This window comes from Mytilus galloprovincialis, chromosome 10 (genome assembly GCF_965363235.1).
Source record: "Mytilus galloprovincialis chromosome 10, xbMytGall1.hap1.1, whole genome shotgun sequence".
In the NCBI taxonomy this organism is placed as follows: domain Eukaryota; kingdom Metazoa; phylum Mollusca; class Bivalvia; order Mytilida; family Mytilidae; genus Mytilus; species Mytilus galloprovincialis.
The window spans coordinates 84381434-84403188 of NC_134847.1; the positions used below are offsets into that span (position 1 = coordinate 84381434).

A 21755-nucleotide genomic window follows, 5' to 3' on the forward strand; every position below is an offset into this window, starting at 1 on the left:
TTTTCTCCAAAAAATGGAAACAAACTTTTTTTTCCAAAAAAAACCATAGCCCCCCCTCCCCCCCCCCCCCCCCCCCCCTCAGAAAATCAAATGGTTGCTGCCTAAGAGTTTTGAAAACGTTATTATCTGCCCCTGCTACTGTATCGTACTCCCTTAAAAGTGGCGTTAAACATCAAAGATTAATCAATCTTATATGATAAAGTTTGTAATATATCTCATAGTTCATTAGATATGTTATATAGTTTATAAGATATATATCATATAGTTTATAAGATATATCATATAGTTTATAAGATATATACTAGTGTTATGGAAAGCTATTTATTTTGAAATTGAGCGGCGAACTTCCTTAAATAAAGTATTAATTATTATTGTCTGAGACTACTATGACACATGTGTTATAGTAGTCTCAGTTATTATTATTATATAATTTTATTATTTATATTATAATTTATTACGTAACCTCATACGTAATAAGTCCGAATTCCGTTCCTATTTTAATGCCCTTTCTTCCGGTGGAAAACACCTTTTCTTTTCATAGAAGGATCTGTTCAATCATAATACAACGATAATGTGTTATTTATCACCTTTGGCTTGTTTTGTTATTGCCTTTTTGGTTAATATATCAACAGCCCAAAAGACATTAGAATCCATTCACAATGAGTTGCATATCACAAATTTTATTTCTTGTAAGCCTATCAGTATAAGATTACTGATTGACACCTATAGGCCATCGAAAGTCAATTTGCAAGCTAAACTACGGTTAGTTTAAAATAGAAATAAAAAACACTCTGGATAGTGGGGTAGGGGTTTTGACAATGAAGACAATTTTATTTTTTCCTTTTGAATGTTAAGGTTCATCGTATCAAACATGATAAATGCACAGGAGTTTGAAATCCTATCAATAAGGGAGTAAAAATATACCAAAGTCGACTATCACAGTAGAGCTCTCGATATCTGTATCCAATGAATTTCTGCCAATATAGGCACACCTCCGTTATATGGAGTAAAACAATAAAAGTAGTTCCACCACCGCAATAGTATAGAATATTAATCCATCAATATATTTACACTATGAGCATTGTGTACACAGTTCACAGTTCAAATTAGGATACTTATTTATCCTTTTATGTGTAAAAGATAAAAATTGTCTGTATACTAGCTATTAAAATAGGAATATAAAAATTCTATTTATAATATTTAGCCTAGACGATCTGCCTAAAACCCTATTTGACCTTTCTAACTGACTTTAAAGTTCATCTTCCTCCTACTACTTATCAAGTCCATTTTTGAAAGTATTTCATATCTCTTATTGTGTAAATTATATATTAATTGTCTACACAGAGGTTCAATTCTACAGCTTATATCATTTTCTGACTCAACACTGCCAGCATAGTGGAATGGATTAATAATTAGTTGCAAAATGTCTAGCTGAATATTAGAATGTTGCACAAGAAGCTCACTACATTTACATATAATGTTTTTCAATATTGGTGTACAAATTTGATCTAGTGCTCTACGACACAGCATAAAGTGTGATAGCGATTGCACCAATGGAGTGGTGCAATCGTGGTCTAGTGTGACTTGGGCATTAACTAGCTATTAACCTATATTTTTTTTTTAATTAACAAACGAAGACAGTAAGTCATTTTGTCAATCTATGGGTATCCCTATAAAGTGTTATGAATGTATGTACTTTAAAAAAAATCATGACAAAAAATATAGGTTTTATCAATGAAATGTATATTAATGAGGCTCGAGGGTACCCAAATTTCAAACATTTTTTCTTTCATTAGAGTGGGGAGCTCATATTCGCCGTGTACACAATTTCGCCATTTTATGATTTTGAGGTGTAAAAACTTCAAAGGATGGTTGAAATGGAAGAAATATGCCGGTAAATTATATTTTTATAACAAATATGATTATTTTTGAAAATGAGACTAAATTTCGGCACTTACCGCAAAGGACTGAAAAACGGCCAATTTCCTGAATGAAAAAAACGATTTAAAAGAAGTAATTCTTAGTAATTCTTTGACTGGTTGCCCTAAACTTCAGTTTTTTTTACACCTTTCAAATGTCCGCTATTCATCTATAATGAAATTTATTTGATAAATATTGTTTAAAGCTGCAGTTATTTGGTTTTAATTAGATGTGTAAAAACGGTGAATATGTGTCCCCCTTTGAGAAAACATAAGGATATTTCAAACACCCTTTAATTCAACTTTTCAGATGATTTTTATCAAAACAAACACGTTTTAAAGCTAAGAATATTTTGCATATGAAGTTATCTTCATATAGAAATATCAGTATACTTCAAAAACATAAAGACCTGAACATAAACCGAAGAAAACATGGAAACTTCAAAATATGGCGAAAATGAGCACCCCACTCTACAAATTTTATTCATTACTTTATTTGTTGTAATACTTTATCATATGGTACAAAAATTAACAAAAAAAATCAATTTGTTTTGGACCCAGATGACTTTTACAATGTATATATATCATTGAGAAAGCTCCAAATTATTTCCCTTTGGTGCAAAAATGCAGTTTTTGGGCTTTAAAATTGAAATATCTTTTTTAACTCATCAGTGACCTATATTTTTTATTATTTGTTTCAAATAAGCTTTACTTAAACTAGACGTTGCAAAATTTAAGGGATTTCTTTAGTTAATTTTTTTTTTTTTTTATTTATTTACTACCTCTATTTCTCAGACTATTAGCCCCCTTAAAGGCATACCATACAGTTAAAGGGGAGGTTATAACGTTGCTAACGTAAAATGTTATTTTCGAAAACGTCAAACTGTAACATATCGGGAAAAGATGCATTTTTCGACTGATTTTTATCATTCAAACTGATTTAATTTGAAAACAAGTGCATGGACCCCTATTTTTTAAAACAACATTTTGTTTCATTTTGCAGGGAGATTATGTGGACCAAAGGAGAAGGTCCGGTAAGGACTGATTTTGGCCACAAATTTCAGGTTCATCTGACGAAAGATTTTGACCACTTTTTAAACACTTAAGTGTCTATTTTATTTGAATCAATTAGTTTATGTGAAAGATTTTAACTGATTTAGTCATTAAAAACGATCCGATTCAAGCACTAATATGAATAATCTACGAAATATGCAGAAAATGTCACTTTTCCAATGGTTTTTGTCAAAAATAAAAGTGGCCGCATCCGTGTTCATCCTCAAACTTTATGTTATGTATTATCATAAAATACAACTTACATTTCAATATTAAGGATGAACACGAATGCGGCCACTTTCGTTTAATACGAAATTGTATAAAATTTAACTAAAAAGCTGGAATTGTGAAGATTTCAGTAATTTAGCATGACTTAATGGTGCTAGTACCCGATATATGTGCATTGTATTGTCAAAAACAGTCCATATTTATGTAGCAGAAGCATTCTACTGTCCAATAAATAACTAAAAGTTTACATTTTAATAATTTTGTAAAACTGTTATATTTTGGGGCCAAAAAGAGGTCTTACTGGACCTACTCCTTTGATAAAACTGTAAATATATATATATGTAGTGCATTTTTTTTAGTTTTGATAAATATACAGTAAAAATGACATTTATTTCTCAATTCATTCATTACCATTTGATAAATTTATATGACTTATTTCTGAATAAAAAATGCATAAATTTTTATGATACTTATAAAATACAGAAATTACAATTTATTAAACAGAAACCAAATTGTGTTTATCTTTTAAAACAAAAAAGTTATGGCTATCTTTCGAAAGGAAAAATACGGCCACAAATATGAATTTTGAGCAAATATACAAAATTTGGACCTTATTTAACTCAAAAAGTGGCACGTGAAGGTATATTTTTCATTACATATGATTTAATCAAGCAAAAAATAGTCTATATATGGAAATTTTCATCAAACTGTATATCATGATCAAAACTGTATCGTATGCCCTTAAGCACAAATATTCATACCTACCTTAACCTATACTGTTTTACTAGTCAAATTAATTATGTCTCGAAAGGATATTTTATTTTTTATCTGTGATCCTTCCTGAAATGTCTCAGAAAAATATATAAAAATGGCCTTTTAAGACATCATATTTATTTGGACTACTGTTTTACATGAAAAGCAAGCCATGTTTGCTTGGCCAAACTTTGAAATTTGTTTATTTTATAAAGTTTATTATTTTCCAGGCTGTTTATCATTTTACTTAAAATGTCATTGTCCTTTTGGATTGTGTTCTCAACAATGGTAGATCAAGATGTCAGTACAAAACCTGGACCAATAATGGCAATAGCAAAGAATCACCTCAGGTATACATTTATTTCCTTATTAAAAAGGTGAGATAATTGTGCAAGTGATTTTTGTTTTTTTGTGAATTATTTTTTTGTTTGATATATATATCTGCTTTGATTTCTAATTGAACACATTGTGATTCTAGTACACATTTGTATCAGCTTCTCCTAAACTGCTCAGAAAATAGTCTTAGTACTATTACTATACATCATTTGTACATGTTAGATAAGTCGTATCAGCACATGTCATGACAAAAAGGTTACTGTTTAACAATCAGTTAGGGGTACTACTTGTACAAGTAATTTTTATTTACATATAGAAGTTAAAAAAAAATATACATATATAAGTTAATTATAGTGTTTGAATAAGTAAATTTTTTTACAATCCCACCAAGATTCTCAAGTTTGGAGATGTATCAAGTCTTCAATGATTTTTCCCACGTTAGCTCATAATTTTTTTTATTAAAGTTCAATGTTTCATCTCATTAATTCAACAAAGAAACTGATTATGTAAAGATCTTAAGTATTTGTGCAATTTTTTAGCCATCAAAAATTGCTCCTTTGGGGCTTGTAAATGACCAGTGTTCTGAAGATGATAGACAAATTGGATTTTCATTGTCCATGAAATTACACTTCAATGATTAGTAAAGACATCTGCAATGGGCAGACACATTAAAATTCTATTAGAGCAAAGAAATCCTAAGAATTTAAGAAATAAAGATAAGATAACTTTTTTACTTATATAAGTAAAAAACTCTGAATGTCTAAGGGACATAACTAAGTCATTTTTTTTTACCTATACAAAAAAATAAAATTCACTTGTATAAGTATCCTACAAATTTAGTTATATGAGTACATATTTTTTTACTTCTTCAAGTAAATGAAAATTACTTGAACAAGTAGTACCCCTGATTGACAAATTGTTTAAGTTTAAAAAATATAAACACTATATTTAACTTTCATGTGTTTATATAGCTCCTTTCTCAATTAACTTCCATCAGGATGGCTCAAGTCTAAACGTTTGAAAGCCAAGTGTTGGGGGGTGTGGTAATTAAATGTATGTAGAAATGTATAATAAGTAGCTATTTGACCACATGTGAAATCAGACTCAAATGATTCTCAAATGAAACCTATAAAGATTAATAGCCAAATTGAAATAAGGCCAACTTTGCATGAGGGAGAAATCTATGTTTATTAATCATTTTTAATATGTTAACAGAATTTTAGAAAAATATGTTGTAAATGATGTCAGTACAGAAACACTGACTAACTTCTAGGTGTAAAAATCATACTTTATCCTGGCGGCTTTGCAGTGTTTACAAAATGGATGTCCAGGCGTCAACCAGGCTTAAACCAGGCGTAAACCAAGTGTAACTGAGGCGTAAACCAGGTGTAAAATTAGGCGTAATATTTAAATGAGTACGCCTAGTTCACAAAAAAATAGGCGTAATATGCAAATGAGTACGCCTGGTCAATAAATTAAACAGGCTTAATATCCTTACATAATACTACACTTATTTTTAGTTCAGTGTATTAACCAGGACTAAGCTGTGTACTTTTGTGTATTTGATACAAACTTCTGTACTGTTGCTTTTATTTCTTACTGTTTGACAAAAAACTTGAAATATTAACCATTGAAGAAGCTAATATAGAAATAAATATATTTTAGGCAGACACTGGCTCAAATAAGTTTAAGTTTAAATAAGAATTATGACAATTATTTTTTCTTGAAATTAAAGAAGCATTTTAACTAATTTGTTTTTGAAAATTATTGTCTTTTGAACTAAAATATAAATGATAATACTGCAATTTAACTTAAAGTAAAAGATTTTAATGTTATTATCCAAGGATAAAGGTTTCAGGATTTCAAAATTTCTGATAGAACATAATACTTAATAACTTATTTATACTCACATTATTATTATTTAATTTTACCATGTATTACTACTTTCCTTTTATTTCACAATTTTCATTAATTTATTTGATTCAGTATTTCTAATTTCAGATTCTTCCGAAAAGCACAAAACAAGCTAATTATCCCTGAATATATGAAGCTGCCATGTGCCCAACTCTTGCAAACTAAAACCAAAGAGCCAAATTTTGAAAAAATAATCCCATAATCCTTTAAACAAAGCATTATGGGTATTTTTCTATTTACGCCATACGAACAGTTTTACGCCTGTAAGAAAAATTACGCCTTGCTTTTTTCAATTTACGCCCGTAAGAAAACTTATGCCTTGCTTATTTCAATTTACGCAAGGTTTCCTGCTTTTTTCTACGCCCGTAAGGACTACAAATTTATGTTTCCTGCTCCCTTAAGCCTGGATCTAGACACGTAACTACCACTTACGCCTGGTTTAAGCCTTATTTCCAGGCGTAATATGCCTTATAATTTCGTACGGGTATCCCTGCAGGAATACATTCCACCAGCTATTGATTTGCCCAAGTGCAAGTAAATGAAAATATCACATCATAAATGTTAGATAAGTTGAAACCTTGGCTATGTCATGTATGTACAATACCAAATATATATCCTAAAAAAAGTTATGTGTCAGACATACAATTGTATGGTGCCTGATCATAGATCACAATCACACCGATCCTTTAACTGTTTGTAGCTAAACCTATCTACACGTATCATGTGTATATGTAGAGTTTTGGTAAATAGAAAATCTTTCGTTATAAATAGATTGAAAATTAAATAAAAAAGGATGTGTTTTTAGATTTTATTTGAAATGAGTGTTGATTATAGATTTTTTTTAAACATGTGAATCAGTAACAACAGAGCAACACAAGAGAATTTTCTAATTTAATTTATAGTATTCTTTTTTTTAAATATATATTTTTTGAAGAAAAATTGTGTTTAAATGAATCTCAATCATTTATTACATGTATAATGTCAATTTAACATTTACCACAAGGACATTATTAATATTTATTTAATTTTATAAAAGCTGTTGAAGATGCCAGCTAAGAATCCAAATTAGTTCAACAGGTGAATTTTTGCTATTTTAGTATAAATGGAAGCTAGCTATGCAGTGACTTTGGCTTTATGATTTATAGCATTATGTTGGTCACTGGAATAACAAAACCATACTGGAAAATGCTTGTATTGGTTATTTGAAGCAGCTTTTAATGAGCATTTCTACCTGCACTTCTAAATAAGATTTGTAGTAGCTCCAGATCTTACTGAATCTGATCATAAATTGCTCAGGCAGAAAAAAAATAGCATTTTTACACCGGTCACTTTTAAAGTATACACATAGCTTTGAAAAATATTTTCCTTTAATTGAAGGTCAAAGTTGTTGCTTTATTTTGTTAAACAAGAAGTACAAATCATAAAATTGTTTTCTTTGCATGACTTCTTTCATATGCTAAGTGTCACTAGGCTTAATTATTTTTTTTTGTTTACAGCAGTTATATACATTTGCTTTAAAAAGCTTTAATTTTGTTGACATGCAAGTATGCCCAGAGTAAGTGTTCATGTGATGTTGTTTATAGTTATATAGTGGTGCATGATCCATACTATGTTTTAGAAACCAGCATTTTATCTTGTTTATAGTAATTGTTTACCAATCTCTGTCCAGATGCTACTAACACTTCACTGTTTATCTCAATAGTTTATTGGAAGATTATGGTGTGGGATTCTGTGACAATCAGTATTCTAAATACTGTAAACCATCTAATTTTGCCAGTAGAAAATTAGGCAAATACAAATCGTCACGAAAACTTAAAACTTGGATCTTCTTTTATCGTACTTCATCAAGTGAATTAGAAAAATTGCGAAATTAAATTGCTGTGATGGGCTAAGAAAGGACTACATGGGAAATAAAGTATCCCTGAAAATATGTTGGTGTACAGTTTATCTAGATAACTACCTTAATAACAAATGGATGGAACTTTTGTCCTTCAAATTCTAATATATTTTGATTGAATAAGTATCTTTTAAACGTTTATTATAATTAAAATGGCATAAGGATACTTTTTTTTATAGAAAACTGTTCAGTTTCACAGAAATTTTAAGATAACTACTTTGGTGAAATATATTAATTTAATTCCTTAAAGCTTCCATCTTATGGAACTGATGGACAAAGACCCTAAAATCTTTCAAACCAATTTTTCATGCATCAGATCCCAAGTCAAACTGAACTGCTATTATTAGCTGTTTTTTAGCTGTTATTTGCCAGTTCTTTATATTTTTAGCAGTCCTTTAGCTGTTCTAAGCATTCAATCTAATATCAGTTTGAAAAACTGCCACATTTCACCATTTCTTAGCATTCGGCTTAGCATTCGTCTTAGCATTCATCTTAGCATTCGACTTAGCATTCGTCTTAGCATTCATCTTAGCATTCCTCTTAGCAGTGAGGACAACAGTTATGACAGCAGTTCGATAACAGTTGACCTATTAATCTTTGTTATAAAAATGCTTGGATCTGGCTATGTTTTCAGCTTGAAGTTAAACATTTATTTGAAGATAATTTGATCATTTTCAAATGTCCATTTTGGCTCCATGTTGTGTGGAAATACTTGCTGGTGAAAAACTGTATTTTTGTCATTTATAAGCTTAATTTTGGATGAATTGAATACTTTTACACACCTGCAGTACAGTAAGTTGAAAGTTACAGTTAATGCTTGTGTATATTCTGACATAACTTTGTTTGGGGAAATAGAAATCATACAGAAAGCCCACAAAAAGGGGGGATAGTTGTTTATTTAAATAGAATATCTGATATATTGACAGGATTGTAATAGAATACTAGCATATATATACTTACAGTTCAAGATGTTATTTGTAAAAAATAGATATGATAATTTTAATCTATTATTTTGTTAAAAAAACAAATCTAATCATATTCTAGAGTTGAAAAAAGGGGGAGGGAATTCATAGGTAAACCTAGACTGCAAATAGCCGATTGGTTAAAATTGTCCAAACAATCAATTTAATGAAATTAATTTATAATATAATTTTACTTTAGTTTGTTTCAGAAAAAAGAAACATAATATATATTACATGTATCAAGAATTTATTTGTTTAAAATTCCAAAAGAGAAAGAGGAGATAACTGTTGTCTTTTGGTCCACATTTAATAGGATAAAAACAGTACATTTGGCATGTTTGGTAATAAAATAATGATAACAATGAAATAACTTCTTATTTGAAAATCACTTAGTCAAGGTAGTGATAAGCCTCTTGGCAGTAATAGCTCTTAAATAAGTTGCTTTTTAAAAGTTTTGATAATTAAAGTGCATTTTTAATTGTTCCTACATCATTACGGCCACTTATATAATTAATAAAGGGTCTAAGACCAGCTAAAGTAAGTGCTACTCTTCTTTTTTTTTTTACATTCCCTTAAAATTAAGTCTGTTATTAGATTGTATAGTTACTGCTCTAATTACAAATATAAGTTTAAGTACAACTTTTTGAAATTTCACATAAGACTTACAGTAAAATATTAGAATTTTAATAATTTTTGCTTTCATATCTTGTACACTGTATATTGATTACCAGTATTCATGTGTCGCCTTTGTATTGCAACTTTTGGCAGATCTGATAGCATTCCACAGCAGTTATTTGCAGTTTATAAAACCATATAATTAGGATGTAAAACTTAGCAGTTGGCATGAATATTCATTGTTGACAGTGTTATTATAGCAGCTCTCATGAATATTCATTATTTGATAGCTGTTATTATAGCAGTTCTCATGAATATTCAGATCTCATTTAAATTTTTCGTTAAAAATAACTGCCAAAGAACTGTGAAGGCTAAATAAACTGCTCAGAAACAGCTATGGAATGCTATTGGAATGCCTTTATGCAAATTAATTATTGCCTTATATTTGGTAACTGTGAATGCTAATAAACTGCCAAATAACTGCTGTCAAGTGGGAACTGTGAATGCTTATTAACTGCTAAAGAACTGCAGTTCACTTTGACTTGGGAAACCACACGCTTATCATTGAATATCATGAATATAGCATGAAGTCATACCTTAGGATATATTTTGAATTTAGTTCTTTTACATTTAACATTTTTAATTTCCTGTTTGTGAAAAATTATAAATGATGAACTTTAAGAAGAGATGAATATTTATTTTACGATTAGAGGTTGTTAATGCACTTAAATACACCCAATTTTTCTTATCTTCCATTTTTCTCAAAAACACATTAAGTTAACGTTTGTGTTTATCCTTTATATATATATAAATAGTGTATTGTAATGGTTTTCATATTCACACTCCTATCAACCCCAGACACCAATAGAATCCTAAGTGTCCAGTAACCGCTTTCAATTTACTTGTATTTACTACTAAGCTTAAGTATATAATAAATATTTTCTTACACCCTTTAGTGTTGTCATATATATCTGTAATGTTCTGTGTTTTGTAATTATCTTAGATAATTTTATAATGTTGCTTTTAATATTGTTAAATGTTATACAACTATTTTTTTGTAGAAATTGTATTTTATATTGAGAAAGTACATAGCACCCCACATGCAGTTTTTAATGCATAGGATATCTATTTGTCTCCACAATATGGTATTGTTTCATGGTCATTTTATTATTTAAACAGATTAGATAAAAAAATTGAGATTCTTATAACTTGTATAAATACACAGAAAAATAGAATGTAGTTCATTTCTGTTTTATTTGAGTATGAGTACAAAACTTAAGAATTTATTTTGAGCAAGCCCCTTCATACATAAATATTCCATGTATTCATTATATTCTTTGAGTTTTTGAATGCAACTCCCCAAATATAGAATTGGTATTGGTTCTTGAGACACCTTTTTATTCTAAAGGTCTATTATTGTTATCATTATATATATTGTATAGCAGAAATATATTACTAAAATAAGTTTCAATAGTTGGTTTGTGATAAAGTCATGACATTTCTTTTCTTTATTTTTAGGTTATACAGCAAAGATGAGCATGAGAAAAATAACCCTATTTCTAAAATTGCTACTACTTCAACATGTTCAAGCAAACCTGAACAGCATTGTAGTAAGTTAGCTAACTAGTTGTAGCTGTAAAATAAATAGTTATAACAAGATCATAAATCAGTCATCACGGTCATGTATACACTTATTTTTTAGTTCACCTGACAAAATAACAAATCAAACAAAAATCATGTTTAGCTTTTCTCTTTCATGTCATGATCGTGTACTGTATTCATATACCTGTATGTATACCTCTGTTCAGCATTTGTTTTGTTATGACACTTGTTTGAACTTTTATCTCATCTGGTCCTAATTTAAGTTCAAAGTTACTTTTCTGATCAATTATCATCATTCGTAGTCAATCTACTTCTCTGAAACTATCTCCTCAGAAACTACTGAGCAAAATTTAAACAAACTTAGCCACAATCATCATTAAGGTATTTAGTTTACCGAATGTGTCCCATGACCCCACCTGCCAACCAAGATGACTGATGGCTTAAAATACAGCATAGGGATAACATGGAAGTTTTGTCTGTTATATTAAAACCATTATTATATTTTTGACTAGGTAAAAAATGTTCAGAATTTTGAGCTTAGCAGTTGTCCATAAACATCAAACCTGTCACACAATTACTCATAGGAGTTATTGCACTTAAAGGACAATTTTTAACTCTTTTTTTTCATTTTATCAATTATGCCCCACCTACGATAGTAGAGGGGCATTATGTTTTCTGGTCTGTGCGTCCGTCCCTTTGTTTGTCCATCCTTTTGTTTGTCTGTCCTTCTGTTCATCCATCTGTCCTGCTTCAGGTTAAAGTTTTTGGTCAAGTTAGTTTATGATGAACATGATGAAGTTGAAGTCCAATCAACTTGAAACTTAGTACACATGTTTCTTATGCTATGATCTTTCTAATTTTAAAACCAAATTAGTTTTTATGCCCCACCTACGATAGTAGAGGGGCATTATGTTTTCTGGTCTGTGCATCCGTTCGTTCGTCCGTTCGTTTGTCCGTCTGTCCGTCCGTCCGTCTGTCCCGCCTCAGGTTAAAGTTTTTGGTCAAGGTAGTTTTTGATGAAGTTGAAGTCCAAATGACTTCAAACTTGGTACACATGTTCCCTGTGATATGATCTTTCTAATTTTAATGCCAAATTAGAGATTTTACTCCAATTTCACAGTCCAATGAACATAGAAAATGATAGTGCGAGTGGGGCATTCGTGTACTGAGGACACATTCTTGTTTTATCCAATTTCACGGTCCATTGAACTTGGAAAATGATAGTGGGAGTGGGGCATCCATGTACTTTGGACACATTCTTGTTGCCAATTATCTTGAAAAATATGATAGAGAGAAACTTTTAGATGCAGATTTATCAGCATTACTAGTTCAGCAAAAAAGTCAAGCATAGTTGAAATAATAAGTTGATTCCTGAGGAGCGTTATTGCTCTTAGATGACTATTATTACCATTTTTTTGCATATATTGCCTTATATCTTAGAAATTTTGCCCACCCGGTGCCCACTCCCACTGTGGACAGGTTGACAAAGCAAAATCCACCTGAGCTGTAGTGAGTGTAATTAGAGGAAATTGTTGGCTTCTCCTTATTGCCCTTTAAAACTTTTTACCATGATTTTGTTTGCTTTATATAGAAATATTAGAATAGATGAATAAACTCTGTCAATCAGAAAACTGTTCAGCAAGGCAAGATCTGCTAACAAGTAAAATTTTGCTAATATAGTAAGTAGACTGTCACTCTTTATATGAGTGATTGCCCTGATTTTCCAGCTGATCTTTGTTCACTGGATTGTGCCCCTGAGTCCAGGTCTTTTTTATTACAGTTTTACCTATATATGTATATTTTGACAATGTTTTATTCTTATTTTTGTAGTTCTAAGTGATGTTGTTCAAAGACAAGACGAAAAAGAAGAGGAAGATAAAAAAGTAAGTTTTTCGGTAAGACTAAATTATCGGCATGGTAACACCAGAAGCAGAAAGTAACAAAATCTATGTTTAAAAAAAAATATGATTTACAAGGCAATATCTACAAAAACGTCAATATAGATAAATTAGTTAACTCCTTAAAAAATTGAAATGCTACCAAAGGTCAGTGGTTCTCTTGGCGTACTCAGGCTTCCTTGACTGATTAAAAACCCACTGTCTAAAAATAGACAAAATTGTTGAAAGTGGAGTTAACTTAAATGTTAATCAATCCATCAATAGAATGAAATAACAAATTTTGCTGTTGTTTTTTTAGTGGGGATATTTTATTTTGCTATAATTTTGAAACAATTAAAAGTATGAAAAAACTTTCCTCATGTTCCTGTAAAAATCAGCAATTTCTGTAAAGAAGTCTATTTAGCAGATATTTTTAAGAAAAATCTTAAAGGAAAACTTGCCCTGAAATAAAAATGTTAACCCATTTTTGTGTTTGTGATTTTTTTTTTGAAGATCTAAAATGAACAGATGAATAGACAGAAACCAAAAGAATGATATTCAAAACAATACATCAATTCACAAATGATCCAGGCACATGGGTCAACTATATGTTGGAACATTTTTCAAAGGAGTAGGTCCAATAAGACCCCTTTTTGGCCCCAAAATATAGCAGTTTTCCAAATTTTTTGAAATGTAAACTTTTAGTTATTCATTGGACAGTAGAATGCTTCTGTTACATAAATTTGGGCTGATTTTGACAATACAATGCACATATATCGGGTACTAGCACCATTAAGTCATGCTAAATTACTGAAATCTTCACAATTCTAGCATTTTAGTTAAATTTTAGACGGTTTTCGTGTAAAACAAAAGTGGCCGCATTCGTGTTCATCCTTAATATTGAAATGTAAGTTGTATTTTTTTATAATACATAACATATATAAAGGTTGAGGATGAACACGGATGTGGCCACTTTCATTTTTGACAAAAACCATCTGAAAATGATATTTTTCGGCATATTTGGTAGATTTTTCATATTCCAGCTTGAATAGGTGCGTTTTTTATGACTAAAACAGTTAAAATCTTTCACATAAACTAATTGATTCAAATAAAATAGACACTTATTAATAAGTGTTTAAAAAGTAGTCAAAATCTTTCGTCAGATGAACATGAAATTTGAGGCCAAAATCGGTCCTTACCGGACCTACTCCTTGATTTTCTTGAATTAGTTGCTCTTTGCATTTTTCTTAGTAACTTATAATCTAATTGGTTTATTATAATTCAATTGCTAGGTCTAGACAAATTTAGAAAAACAAAAGGTTTCTGGACATCATTTCTGTCATGACTATCTGTTTTCAACTATAAATGCTTTATACTTACTAATTCCTTCTTCAGGTAATTTTCTCCAGTGTGCAGCTTACAAATAGCAGGCTTTGTTTTTGAAAGGGTAACAAATAAAATCATATTCCCTATTAATGAATCCATCACAGCTGAACATGCACAAATATGAACACATGCATGTACATACTGTAAACATGTCAGTAGCACAGTATTTCTTCTTGAGCAATGTTGAGCACACAATGTTTGTGGTTTTTTAACATCCCTTGCTGTCACTATAACATGTATAACTTGTAACACTAAACAGGACTTATCTCACTGCTTTATATCAAAGTAAAACAGGAAGTAGGGTACTACAATGTACTATAAACGTTTTGATGATGGAACATACTTTTAAACTATGTGGTAGTTGCTGTTAATAGCTATAAGTGACAGAGGGTATGCATAATCTTTACTATATCTCACTCTGCTATTGCTCTATTTATTATATATATAAGATGCTATGATGAAATGAAATTGTAAGGAAATGTTAAATATTGACAGGCATACCGGTACTCATTATGATATATCAACACTTTCTTTTTAAAAAGTAGAAACTTAGGGGTAAACAATATGGGGAATATAGTGGGAAATATGCATCAAAGATTTCTAATAAATTCAGTATTCAGATAGTTCAATATCATTAATTAATTATACATTAAGATCTAGCTTCATACATGTAGAAAAAATCAGTATGTAAATTTATTTTATTTTATTATAGGTTTGTTACTCGAGGAGAGAGTTTGTTACTGGAGAGGCAAAGCAATGTATTAAATGTTCCTTTCTTTATGACCAATTTTACCGGCCAAGTAACCATAGTTACAGATCATTTCAAACATTCCCAGCCATACCAATTAGGGAAAATGAAGAGCTGAATCAAGAAATACCTTATTTTAGACTTGGTAATACTCGAGCTGTCCTTGATGGCAACCCAGCAGAAAGTGGCTATGCACATAACCAAACTATTAATTTAAGTAACCATCGTAGGAGAAATTTAGAACGCATAGGATCAGAAACAAATGATGGTTTTAATTCTTTGATGGCCAGTACCCCATCTAGTGGTTTTAACTCCTTGACAGTATATGATCCTGGCGCATTGGTAACATCAAATCGTAGAAATGATTTTCAGCTCATGTCAACAGTATCAAACAGAAGACCTACCATATCTTCTTCTGGTTATGAATCAGGAAGAGGAATAAGGCATGTTATATCAGGGTCATTTACCTTCTCCCTTGGACTTCAGGTGGAAAGAGACACAAACGAGGAACCAAATAACCAAGTAAACTATCCAATTCAACAAGATGAACCGGAACACTTGAGTGATCTAATGCCTTCTATTTCTGCAGGTGTTTCTGCGGAACTGAGCTGTATAGAAAGCGAACATGAAAACCCTGAGGGAAATGAGGCAGTTAATAACAACATCCAAATCAGTGAAATATGTCCATCTGTTGATCTATTTTTGCCTGAATCACCAAGACCAGTCCTAAGAACAGTACGTGATCATGATCTATTAGCATGTGCAAATCAGCAAGAGAATGAAAGAGAAACACTATTAGCCACAGTAGTATCATTACATATGACTGAATTAAAAGAAACAGAATCCAGTGGCAGTTCACAGTCTAGCATGCAAGCTTCTAGAAATATCAGTCTCCAAGCTGTTAGTCAGACTAGTGTATCACCTCATTATATACCGATATTAGATATAAACTTAGATTTGGAAAGTTCTAGACAGACTGGTGGAGAGAATGCAATTCATTTAATGATTCCTGTCTCTACAACTGATAATCAAGCAACTGGTAACACAAATGAGTCTACTGAAATTTCAGCATCACAAACCCAGTCAGCTATCCAGCCTGTTTCATCATCATCTGGGAGAATCAATGAGCATGCCCACAGGAATGGAAATTATTATGGGAGTTATAATCGACTACAGAATAACCAGTGCGGTGAGTATTTGATTAGTATAAATAGATACACATGCATGCACTCATTAGCCATGAAAGCCAATATACATTATTTGGCCATGAAAGCTTTTCCTTGAATAGACAAAGGGTTTAGCCGTCTTTTACCTTGACTTCCTTTCAGCTCACAGGTCAGCGAAAATGTTAAGCTTACATTTACTCTTTATTTTAGTGAGGTTAGTACCTAGGCAGACTCAATATGAGACATTTGTGAATGCATATTACATATACTTAGTAACAGGAATAGTTGTATAACTTCCACAACTAACCTGTTTCCATGACAACTGCTCTAATACAACTGTAGGAATTTTTAAATAGCTATTTCTTATTACTTTTACTAAAATTTAGAAAATATTAGCACAATAAAATTAGTTCTATTTTACTTAAACTTCATCTTTTGTTTCAGTGGATGATGCTTTGTTTGGAGATGGTCAAGATACAAACAGTAAGTTTTGAAATGATCTTACTATAAAAAGCATGTAATTTTTTAAACACGTCTGTTACAGTCTTTTTAAAAAGTTTTAACCAATTGAAGTTTGTATCATCCAATCAAACTGTTTTATAATAAACATTATTCATTTTGGAGATATGCCTTGAACATGATGCAGTCTTCAATATATATTTGATGTAAGAAGTGTAATGGAAAGAATAATGCAGACACTTGCAAATCTTTTAGATATGAAATGCCTGTCTGTTTAAGAATTTAAGATTTTCATGCAAAATGAAAACTGTTTTAGTTGAAGTCAAAGTGACGGTCCGTACCTGCCAATCTCCCCCTTTTTGAGCGAGAGACTCCCGCTCAAATGGCAAAATTCTGGAAATCTCTGCTTGCCGGTACACTCCTTGAATGACCAGTCAACATTAATTACATTTTTTGTTCCTGAATTGATTAAACAATTTCTAGATTAAATACAAATTGAACAAAGAATCATAAAAGGATGGCAATTAAATGATTTTGTATGCCTTAGAACAAAAAAAGAAATTATCTTTTGAAAATCTTTTAAAAGATCTATACTTCTATTCAAGGTTTGAATTGAAATTTATAACTACAGTTTATGAAATATGAATGTGCATAAAGTTATTGCACAATCTTTACAACAATGAACATTTGAAACAGATATCATATTGAAAAGCTGTCCTGTTGGGATGCATATGTCAAAGATGATGAAAAAGAAAAGAAACAAACACACCTTAGGATATAACCATATTTGAAGAAATAAAGTATATCTTTTAACTCAAATATGTGTTTTGTAGATGAATAAATAAAAAAGTCATATATTTCACTTGAAAATGTCGTTCGCGCAAAATCTCAGCTGAGGGGGAAATCTCCCTCTTTGAAGGTTTCAGAGGTTGGCAGGTATGTAGTGACCAGATTTAACTATACATTAAGTATTGATGGTTCAGGTAAAAATCCTTAGAAAAATCAAACACATATTTTATTTAATAACAAAAATATAAAGAAAACAAAACAAGTTTTATGTTAACAAATACATATCAGTATAAATACAAAGTCCTTGTAGATCAAAAAAAGTTATTTAGAGTTTTATTTTATCACCTTTTCCTAGTTTCTGCCTCAACTTACTTGTTGCCATGACCTTGATGATAATTTACACGAGTATTTTATGTCTTGCTGTACAGCATGGGTTTTTAATATTGATGAAGGCTGTGCAGTGACCTTTAGTTGCTGGCTTCTACAATATTTGGTTTCTAATTGAAGGGTTGTCACATTGGCAGTCATACCACATCTTCTCATTTCTATTTTACCAAAAGACAGTCATTATATCTTTTCAATATTTAAGTCAGTACGTTCAATTTATAATAATTTCTTTTCCTTTTAATTATTTATAGAAGTTGTTATCAGTCCCTTTAATAAGGGTTTAAATGTCAAAGTTTGTGATTGGCTCATGTTGGAGGATTAATTTCTGGTAATTAAGTCCATGGTATTTGGTATAAACACGATAAAGTTCTAGTTGTATCAGCATTTAAACATCATATACAGTACATATTTCTTTTTCTAATTGGAGTTTATTTTTGACAATAATAGATCAACCAAATTTATGTTTATAAAGCAATATTATTCTAAAAAAAATTAAAAAATATAATTTCATTTTTTTGGGACAAGGATTCCTTCAAATATATATACCAGGAACTTTTAGTAATAAATTATATCTTAACTATAAAAGATACTTCATTACATTGAACAAGGTTTATAAAATGAAAAAAAATCAGCAAAAACTATCACATGAGTGTTTATCAAAATGAAGTTAAATTTAGAATGGAAATGGGGTATGTGTCAAGGAGACTACAACCTGACCATAGAGCAGTCCACCAACGGTTCTTCAATGAAGCGAGAAATTCCCCCATCCAGAGGCCTCCTTCAGATGGCCCCTAAACAAATATATATACTAGTTCAGTGATAATGAACTTCATACTAAACTTACAATTATACAAAAGAAACTAAAATTAAAAAAGTTACAAGACTAACAAAGGTCAGAGGCTCCTCACTTGAGATAGGCGCAAAAAAAAGTGCATATTTGCAATATTAGTTATGTAAGATCAAATTATCAAGAAGGATAAACAGCTTACTGTTAAAAACAGAAGAACTAAATGATTACACAAAATAGATTCCTTCTATTCAGTGTGATGTTAAAGTAATGTAATGTCATTCTCATATTAACATGTACTCCCTATGAATGAAAGAGATTTATTACATATGTGTCTGTATCAGATCATTTGCTTATTGGTAGAAATAAGTGGACTGGAGCTGTGCCGGCGGGGATTATTTTCCCTGGTACTGCCACGGAAGCCAGATTGGTTCAGGCTAGATGACTGAAAAGCAAATGGGAACCCCCCCTTTTTATATACATTGCTTTATTATAAATTTTTTTATACTTTATACTCGCTTGTATATTCATTGGTTATCTTTCTAAATTACTCTTTTTCTTGCGCCCAACGGAAGCGTTGAGTATTGGTCAATTTTGACAGATCAACGTAGAATGTAGATGTAGATGTATCTTATGAGGATGTTGGCATATAACTAGATGCTAAAAAAAATCTTTATCAAATAGTAGAGTAATTTTCATCATAGGATTGCCTATATGTATTTCATATGTATTGGAACTGAGGTAATCTATTTTTTATCAGGGTCTCTTTAAATTATTGTCAGTGTGTAAGGCTGAAAATGTGTATAAATGTAAATAAGTTTGATTGGTAAATATCCAAATATTCACCAAAATTGAAAATGACAACTATTAACAAGTGTGAATTAGGATGTAAACAACTATATTTATATGGTATAGTAGGTGTAATATGTATTACTTCTATGGTTATTATTTGTAGTTTCTAAAATAAGTTGATTATCTTATATTATACTTTCAGCTGATAAAGATACAGTTGACCACTGTGACTTATTAGTTTGACCTTCCACAACTTAACTAAAAGTTTTACAGCTGCTTAGTATTAAGGAAACAAAATGTACTTTCAATACTTTTATATGATTCAAATATACATGAAATATCTTGAGTTTTATTTTAACAACAAAATTATGATTTTGTAAGGACCTTTTTACCGGTGCATTACGTTTGCGCGCATTACCATTACATTTGCGCGCAAAAATCATTACGTTTGCGCGCAGCTTTTGATTACATTTGCGCTCATTTTTTTGACAGGTAAACTCAGGTAAAATACAGGTAATAATACTTATTTATTTATCCAACTTCGCATTCTTTGTTTTTTATACTCAACAATTAGCCCTATAGTTTCTGAATTTTGTGAAACCAACTTTGGCCTAAATGAAAACGGCAGCGTTCTATTCTGGAAATACAGATCTAAATGCATAGTGCATTGCGATTTCAAAGTCAATATGTACGATTCTTGGTTTAAACAATACACAACGAAGATATCATGTTGAGCAAAACAGTGTAAATTTCCTCTGAGTTGGATGGTAAGAGAGCAAAGACTAGTGGTACATAATGTCCCAATTTTAATCAATGAAACGTGTAAAGTTTTTCAAAATATTTTGGACAGTAACTGAAAGTGTTCTGAAGCTTTTGTGCATAATGCATCAAGATTGGAATTGCATGCCAATATAACAATACCATGCTCTATGCTGTTAAAATGATTCCTCAATTATGATTTAATTTAATTTTTATATATATTTTATGCTCTTCAACTTCGTACTTTATTTGGCCTTTTTGACTTTTTTTGGATTCGAGCGTCACTGATGAGTCTTTTACAGTCGAAACGCGTGTCTGGCGTATATACAAAATGTAGTCCTGGTGTCTATGATGAGTTTATTTACCTGAGTTTACCTGTAAAATGAATTCGCGCAAATGTAATCAAAAGCTGCGCGCAAACGTAAAACATTTTAATCCCCAAATGCGCGCAAACGTAGTGCGCCCCTTTTTACATGATAGCGGTGTACTAACTTTCAACATTTTAAATAAGCTTGATGCATTAAATAAATTTGATTGAGAGGAAAAAATTGTTCACCAATGTATTTTTAGATTTCTCATGCATTTTTCCTATCTTGGTTAACACATAATAATAATAATTTAGTAGGTTAGTAGGTTAGTTACTTTAAAACATTATGTAACCATTCTTAAACCAATCAAAACACACTTTTTAAAATTGTAAGTATAAAAAACTTTTGGTCTGATTTGACTATGACCTGATAAAGGTGATAAAGATTTTTCTGTTTTGGTATTTCTAGTAAAAAAAGTCAATTTCAAGAATATTTTGAAAATTTTAAAACATCTTCTAAATCCAAAACAGTATTTTGCCTGTAAATAATTAAACACAGAACATGATTCTTGTTTTGATATAAAAAAGGAAATATGTTATGATTGCCAATGAGACAACTCTCCACAAGAGACAAAATTAACAACTATAGATTATTGTACGGACTTCAACAAAGATTTAAGCCCACACTACATAGTCAGCTATATAAAAAGCCCAGAAAAGACTAATGTAAAACAATTCCAATGAGAAACTAATTGCCTAAATTATGTACAAAAAATTATATTTATTTTACCTTTTATAATTTTTCAACGTTTGCATGACAAATAATTAGATTGTATGTACGTAATAGTTTAGATTTTATAGAATATAATGTCATTTAATGGCTTTATGTTATTGATAATCAAAAAGAATAACTCAATCCAAGTCTGCAATATTTTATTAAAAGATTTGACTCCTATATCTGAATATCATTTCTTTTCTACAATGTTGTACAACAATTGTGAATATTTTCCTTGATGAGT

The 21755-nt window shown here is 30.5% G+C and overlaps 1 protein-coding gene across 1 annotated transcript; it reads left to right on the forward strand.

Annotated features, from left to right (window-relative positions):
- The first annotated feature begins 517 nt into the window (after positions 1-517).
- LOC143048640 (uncharacterized) lies at positions 518-20647 on the forward strand. Its single transcript, XM_076222427.1, has 7 exons — positions 518-762; positions 4184-4303; positions 11196-11287; positions 13110-13162; positions 15255-16479; positions 16901-16939; positions 19873-20647. The coding sequence occupies exons 1-7, from the start codon at positions 572-574 to the stop codon at positions 19911-19913; spliced, it is 1761 nt and encodes a 586-aa protein (XP_076078542.1). The 5' UTR covers positions 518-571; the 3' UTR covers positions 19914-20647.
- The last annotated feature ends 1108 nt before the right edge of the window (positions 20648-21755 follow it).